Source organism: Hemibagrus wyckioides, linkage group LG07, assembly GCF_019097595.1.
Source record: "Hemibagrus wyckioides isolate EC202008001 linkage group LG07, SWU_Hwy_1.0, whole genome shotgun sequence".
Taxonomy (NCBI): domain Eukaryota; kingdom Metazoa; phylum Chordata; class Actinopteri; order Siluriformes; family Bagridae; genus Hemibagrus; species Hemibagrus wyckioides.
Window position 1 is genome coordinate 27559901 of NC_080716.1, and position 7500 is coordinate 27567400.

General features: G+C 40.0%; 1 protein-coding gene across 1 annotated transcript in view; it reads right to left on the reverse strand.

The window, feature by feature from the left end:
* Positions 1 to 3879, reverse strand: part of irf4a (interferon regulatory factor 4a) — a 20348-nt gene extending 16469 nt beyond the window's left edge. The window contains exons 1-2 of the mRNA XM_058396027.1: positions 3731 to 3879; positions 883 to 1082 (exon numbers count right to left, since the gene is read on the reverse strand). Of these exons, the coding sequence (XP_058252010.1) occupies positions 883 to 1082; positions 3731 to 3740 (210 nt within the window). The 5' untranslated portion in view covers positions 3741 to 3879. The remainder of the gene's footprint in view (positions 1 to 882; positions 1083 to 3730) is intronic.
* Between the last annotated feature and the right edge of the window lie 3621 nt (positions 3880 to 7500).

The following is a 7500-nucleotide window of genomic DNA, read 5'->3' on the forward strand; positions in this document are numbered from 1 at the left end:
GGTGTTTATGATGATGATCATGGTGATGATGGTGATGATGGTGATGATGATCATGGTGATGATGGTGATGATGGTGATGATGGTGATGGTGGTGATGATCATGGTGATGATGATGGTGATGGTGATGATGATGGTGATGGTGATGATGATCATGGTGATGATGATGGTGATGATGATCATGGTGATGATGATGGTGATGGTGTTTATGATGATGATCATGGTGATGATGATGATGATGTGATGGTGATGATGTGTGATGCTGATGATGATGGTGATGATGATGATGATGTGATGGTGTTTATGATGATGATCATGGTGATGATGATGTGTGATGGTGTTTATGATGATGATCATGGTGATGATGATGTGTGATGGTGTTTATGATGATGATCATGGTGATGATGGTGATGATGGTGATGATGATGGTGATGGTGATGATCATGGTGATGATGATGGTGATGATGTGTGATGGTGATTATGATGATCGTGGTGATGATGATGTGTGATGGTGTTTATGATGATGATGATGGTGATGATGATGTGTGATGGTGTTTATGATGATTATCATGGTGATGATGGTGATGATGGTGATGATGATGGTGATGGTGATGATCATGGTGATGATGATGGTGATGATGATGTGTGATGGTGATTATGATGATCGTGGTGATGATGATGTGTGATGGTGTTTATGATGATGATGATGGTGATGATGATGTGTGATGGTGTTTATGATGATTATCATGGTGATGATGATGATTATTATAATGATGATGATGATCATGATGATGGTGATCATGGTGATAATAATGTTGGTGAAAATCATGATGATAATGATGATGGTGTTGGTGATGATGATGATGATGATGAAGAACAGCATACCTTGAACAGTGCCGCGTCCTCGTCTCGGTTGTAGTCCTGCTTCCCCGCGTGCTTCCACGGGATCCTGAAGATGGTTTTCTCCTCGTTCTCCCACACCAGGCCCGGGTACTCGCCGCTGTCGATCTGCTCGATGAGCCACTGCCGGAGCTTTCCATTGCCGCAGTTGACTGACATGCTGCAGTCCCCATCTACGTTCATCCCTGCCATCACACACACACACGTTGAAGACTCTCTCACAACATATATTAAAGGTATTAAAGTTACCTTGAGGAAAAGTACACTTTACTCCTCTTTTTTTCAGAGAGTGGAGCACAGGAGTCGCTCTAACGCAGTAAAACTGGTTCCTGTGCTGTTTATTCGTTTTAGTTTGCACTAAAGGTACACAGTTACACTTATTAATAAGCATCGCTATTCAAAAAATGTGTACTAGAGGTACGGAAAGGTGTGCGCTTGAGGTTTGCAGCCAGGAAATGAGAAAAGGTAGAGTCTAAAGAGGCACAATATAAAAGGTATTTAGCCTTCTTCATATTTTTACACAGAATTCAATCGAGCAGTTGATTTGCCTCAAAATGAAACCGCATTTTAAACTATTAAAAATTGTATTATTCAACAGGAAATAAAAGAAAGAAAACTTCATAAAGGCTTCATAGCCTTCTTCACGTTTACATTTAATATCTTTATTTTCTTTCTGGTTATAGCAAACTTTTCTACGTAAAAGATAGCAGCACCAAGGACCAAGGGAGGATTTAGAAAGAGTTTAATAATACTAATATTAATAATAATAAGATCGTAGTGTATAATGTAGAGGTTATAACCTTGTGCATGCACATACACAGTTTCATCACTAAATCAACTCTTATTCCATACAAATGATTCACAATGTAGACTTCATAACCTGGTGTATTTACAGTAATGAATCCATATATATCTTCGATGATAAACTCACTCAGAAATAGCGTTGTGTTGTGCTATGCGTTCTACTTCTTATAAACCTAAATCCCAAACTTCATAAACTACAAAATAAGCTTAAACTTAAAAAAAGGTCTACACGGTTTAACTGAACAGCTTTACAGCCTTACAGATAGACTTTATAAACCTTGTGCATGCTTTTCTTTCACGTTAAAGCCTACATGCAAACAGGTCTCGTCTCAAATGAACACTTTTATACAGAATAGAATCAATTCATCAAACATTTTTAAAAAGGGCTACGATCGAAGGCACCACCAGAGTTTTGTGCATAAAGACTTTATAGATCTGTACTGAAATTTTTTTACATGACATGAGCCTTCGATTTCAAATCTTATCAAATCAATATGATGAATCAACTCCTCTAGTTCTAAACTGAAGTGTTAAATCAACCCCCGGAGAGCGATTATAAAGGGAAATCTATTTCTATAACAGGATATTAATGATGACTTCAAAGCCTCACGCATCTTAAAAAATTTAAATTCCACACCTGATAACCAAATCGAAGACTTTGACTCCTTGACTGACTTGTTTTGTGGATTTTATACCAATAACTGCACCGAATCATCACTGAATCAACTCATACATCGTTAAAAATCACTCACTAACGACTCAACTAGTGCAAGCTCTCTTATTTCTATTGTAAACTTTTTTGAGTAAATGTAAAGTAAAAAACATATACAAAAACACACACTGCAGCTTAAACCGAACACATTCAGAGTCATGAATCAACTCTTTCACTGACTGTTGAATTGATTCATTTTTTTTTGGGGGGGGGGGGGACTTTATTATAACCTTGTAAACGTTTACAACTCCTTATGAACTTATAAATTTCATTCCTTATAGACTGTATGGATAACAGGACTGAACTGCATCACAGAATCAACTCTTAGGTTGTAAAAAATGACTCACAACCTTTTGCATAGTCCAGTGTGTTTACAGTAATGAATCGATTGAGGATAAAAATTGACTCATAATGTAGACTTCATAGCTCAGTGCATGCTTTCCACTTCTTATAAACCTCAATTCCAAACAATATAAACAAACAAAAAAAAAACACACTGTTCAACTAAACCGATTCTGAACACTTTGACAGCTATGAATCAACCCATTGAGTGTTAAAGTGACTTTTGGACTTCCACATTTTCAGTTTCATCACTGAAATCAATCAACTCTTACATTCTTAGTAGACATCATCACCTTATGCATGCCTTCCACTTCTATTATTAACATAAATTTCACGCCTATACGAGAAACTAAACTGAATCAATCTAAACCGAATCACTTTCCAGCACTGGATCAACTCTTGGAGTGTTAAATTGACCTTTCAAAGCTTATATGCTGTTATTAGCTTCGTATATATATTAGTAACTAAACTAAAACCTGAACACACAGCACAACTGAAGGGGCATGGAGTGAATCGAACACTGTTACGGCACCGAATCGACTCCTCGAATTTGTGTGCAGTTGTACTTTTATTGCAAACATTGACATTAAGGGTGCTAAAGTGCACGTGGTCTTTGCGGATAAAGGTGGTGGTACCGTTAAAGGTAAACTTTTTGTAACTTTGTGAGTACATCTTTCTCCTGGAAACGTGAGTGTGAAGCTTTAAGCTATGATCAGCTTGCTCTATGCAGCTTTCTTGGGTGAGGTGTGTATTCGAGGACAGGTACAGGTCAGCACCCGTCGGGTTTTTTTTTCTTTCTGTGAAGTTACTGCTTCTCAGTGTAATCGGTCTAGCTCCAGCTCTCCATCGACCTCAGACAAACCAGCCCCAAACCCCATACAGGGAATCCTGCTATGTACCCCATATCTAATCTTCCCCCCCACACAAGCGAAAAACCCACACCCACCATCCCCTCTCGACCTGCCGTTCTCTTACCTTTGCGCATGCGCCGCACCTGCTCGCTCCTGCAGGCGGTGATGCTCCGACAGACCCGTTCGTTTGCGCGCTCGGCACTAGGCGTTCGCGCTCTTTAAGTACACCTTCTCACCGATGCGCGCGCGCACACACACACACACACACCCCGACACACTTTGATTCGCTGAAGGGCGGAGAGTGATCGCACTAGGACGAGGAAGTGATGATTTGCTGCGCATGGCGCCCCTCTTTTCGGGGTTCTCCGAATATCCATTCAGCGCATGGGGGGGGGAAAAACCCCGACCGGCGCGCGCGCGGAACAAAACTCCGGTGCCGACAGGGGAGCAAACAACAACAACAAAATCTCCCTGCGCTCGTCATCAACGTAATCCTTTCCGATATCCGCTTGGTTGTGTGTTTACAACTTTATTCCTCGGGAGTAAATTACGGTAAACCGGTAATAAAAATACCAGCAGCCAAAAAAACCACACATTTTAACCAGGGCTGCGTCCTGAACCGCCAAATAAAGACTCCTACATGTCCACTGCAAACACAGTCCAGTCCAAACTGACCTCAATTATTTAGAAACCTACTCCGCGGTTTGGGACAGAGCCCAAGTTATAAAATAGTCCAGGCTGTTATTATTATTATTATTTTATTTTTTATTTATTTTCCATATCTCCGACATAAAACAATGAATAAACATCTCCTGTCTGAATCTGTTTTATTTATTTTTTATTATAAAGTTCTTCACTCTTTTATATTTTTATGTTTTCGTTTTGATTTATTTCATTTGTATTTCTGACGCTGTGTTGTGTTTGACAGTAATCCCTTATATCCGAATAAGTCATGTGAGTGACCACAAAACAGCGCCATCTGGCGAGAGAGAGAGAGAGAGAGAGATGAATGATGAATGCGGGTGACAAAGGTTTAGTTCATTCGTGTTTTGGTACTGTTTTATCTGTAAATCTATCTATCTATCTATCTATCTATCTATCTATCTATCTATCTATCTATCTATCTATCTATCTATCTATCTGTCCTGTCTATCTATCTATCTATCTATCTATCTATCTATCTATCTATCTATCTGTCTGTCTGTCTGTCTGTCTGTCTATCTATCTATCTATCTATCTATCTATCTGTCTGTCTGTCTGTCTGTCTGTCTGTCTGTCTGTCTGTCCTGTCTATCTATCTATCTATCTATCTATCTATCTATCTATCTATCTATCTATCTATCTATCTATCTATCTATCTATCTATCTGTCTGTCTGTCTGTCTATCTATCTATCTATCTATCTATCTATCTGTCTGTCTGTCTGTCTGTCTGTCTGTCTGTCTGTCTATCTGTCTTTCTGTGTCTGTCTATCTGTCTGTTTGTCTATCTGTCTGTCTGTCTGTCTTTCTGTCTGTCTGTCTGTCTGTCTGTCTGTCTGTCTGTCTATCTGTCTTTCTGTGTCTGTCTATCTGTCTGTCTATCTGTCTGTCTGTCTTTCTGTCTGTCTGTCTGTCTGTCTGTCTTTCTGTCTGTCTGTCTGTCTGTCTATCTATCTATCTATCTTTCTGTCTGTCTGTCTGTCTGTCTGTCTATCTATCTATCTATCTGTCTTTCTGTCTGTCTGTCTGTCTATCTATCTATCTATCTATCTATCTATCTATCTATCTATCTATCTATCTATCTATCTGTCTGTCTGTCTGTCTGTCTGTCTATCTATCTATCTATCTATCTATCTATCTATCTATCTATCTATAAATGAATTAATGAATGAATGAATAAATAAATAAATAAATAAATAAATAAATAAATAAATAAATAAATATTGAAGATGGTAGAGGGTTCGAGTGAATTAAACTGCTATGCTGTCTGGGTGGGAGGGGCATACTCTCTCCCTCCTGTCAATCACACTGACACTAGCCAATCAGGGGAGCTCATGTATGCGGCAGAGAGCGGATAGCGCTTTCCTCAGAGTGTTACATCGCCTCGTGACGTGGCGGGAGCAGCGGGTCAATGGATATTTGGCTTCACGTGTATCAGAGCTAGCAGCTCTCCAGCTAGCAGCTGTCACGTGATGGAGGAGAACTGACTTATTGGTAAAAAAAATTGCTAAATGATCAAACTTAGGGTTAGAGGTGTAGAGATTTTAAGGTTGTGTTTGTTTGTTGATTTGTTTGTTTTCTAGTAAGAACATTTCTAAACTAAAATGAAATGAAAGTGGTAATGTGTAAGTAGGCGAATTATTAAAAAATGTCTAAGGCAGTAAAAATGCCGCGATCACTGGAGGAAAAAAAATAACCCGTTCTTAACCAGAGGAAAGAATCCGAGACTTTCTTTAGTGAAGAAATAAAAATCATGAAAAATCATTTGATAAACCCCTTTTTTTTTTTTAGGTTTTTCCTAATTATACCGTATCTGGTATCTTGCAAGTTTCTTAATTTTTTTTTTTACTTCTTTACAGACAGTGTGATGAGTCGTGTGATCAGTGTTAGGAGAAATAAAACAATAAAGAAGATACACACAAAATTAGATGCTTTATGTGTCCATATTAGTGTGGGCTGATTCTGCTTTTACTATTATTATTATTATTATCATTATAAATATTTTTTTTGTTATATTTTATTATTATTATAAATATTGATTATTATTTTTATTGATATTATTTTTATTATTAATATATATATACACTATATTGCCAAAAGTATTCGCTCACCTGCCTTGACTCGCATATGAACTTAAGTGACATCCCATTCCTAATCCATAGGGTTCAGTATGACGTCGGTCCACCCTTTGCAGCTATAACAGCTTCAACTCTTCTGGGAAGGCTGTCCACAAGGTTTAGGAGTGTGTTTATGGGAATTTTTGACCATTCTTCCAGAAGCGCATTTGTGAGGTCACACACTGATGTTGGACGAGAAGGCCTGGCTCTCAGTCTCCGCTCTAATTCATCCCAAAGGTGTTCTATTGGGTTGAGGTCAGGACTCTGTGCAGGCCAGTCAAGTTCATCCACACCAGACTCTGTCGTCCATGTCTTTATGGACCTTGCTTTGTGCACTGGTGCACAGTCATGTTGGAAGAGGAAGGGGCCAGCTCCAAACTGTTCCCACAAAGTTGGGAGCATGGAATTGTCCAAAATGTCTTGGTATGCTGAAGCATTCAGAGTTCCTTTCACTGGAACTAAGGGGCCAAGCCCAGCTCCTGAAAAACAACCCCACACCATAATCCCCCCTCCACCAAACTTTACACTTGGCACAATGCAGTCAGACAAGTACCGTTCTCCTGGCAACCGCCAAACCCAGACTCGTCCATCAGATTGCCAGATGGAGAAGCGCGATTCGTCACTCCAGAGAACGCGTCTCCACTGCTCTAGAGTCCAGTGGCGGCGTGCTTTACACCACTGCATCCGACGCTTTGCATTGCACTTGGTGATGTATGGCTTGGATGCAGCTGCTCGGCCATGGAAACCCATTCCATGAAGCTCTCTGCACACTGTTCTTGAGCTAATCTGAAGGCCACATGAAGTTTGGAGGACTGTAGTGATTGACTCTGCAGAAAGTTGGCGACCTCTTCGCACTATGCGCCTCAGCATCCGCTGACCCCGCTCCGTCAGTTTACGTGGCCTACCACTTCGTGGCTGAGTTGCTGTCGTTCCCAAACACTTCCACGTTCTTATAATACAGCTGACAGTTGACTGTGGAATATTTAGGAGCGAGGAAATTTCACGACTGGATTTGTTGCACAGGTGGCATCCTATCACAGTTCCACGCTGGAATTCACTGAGCTCCTGAGAGCGACC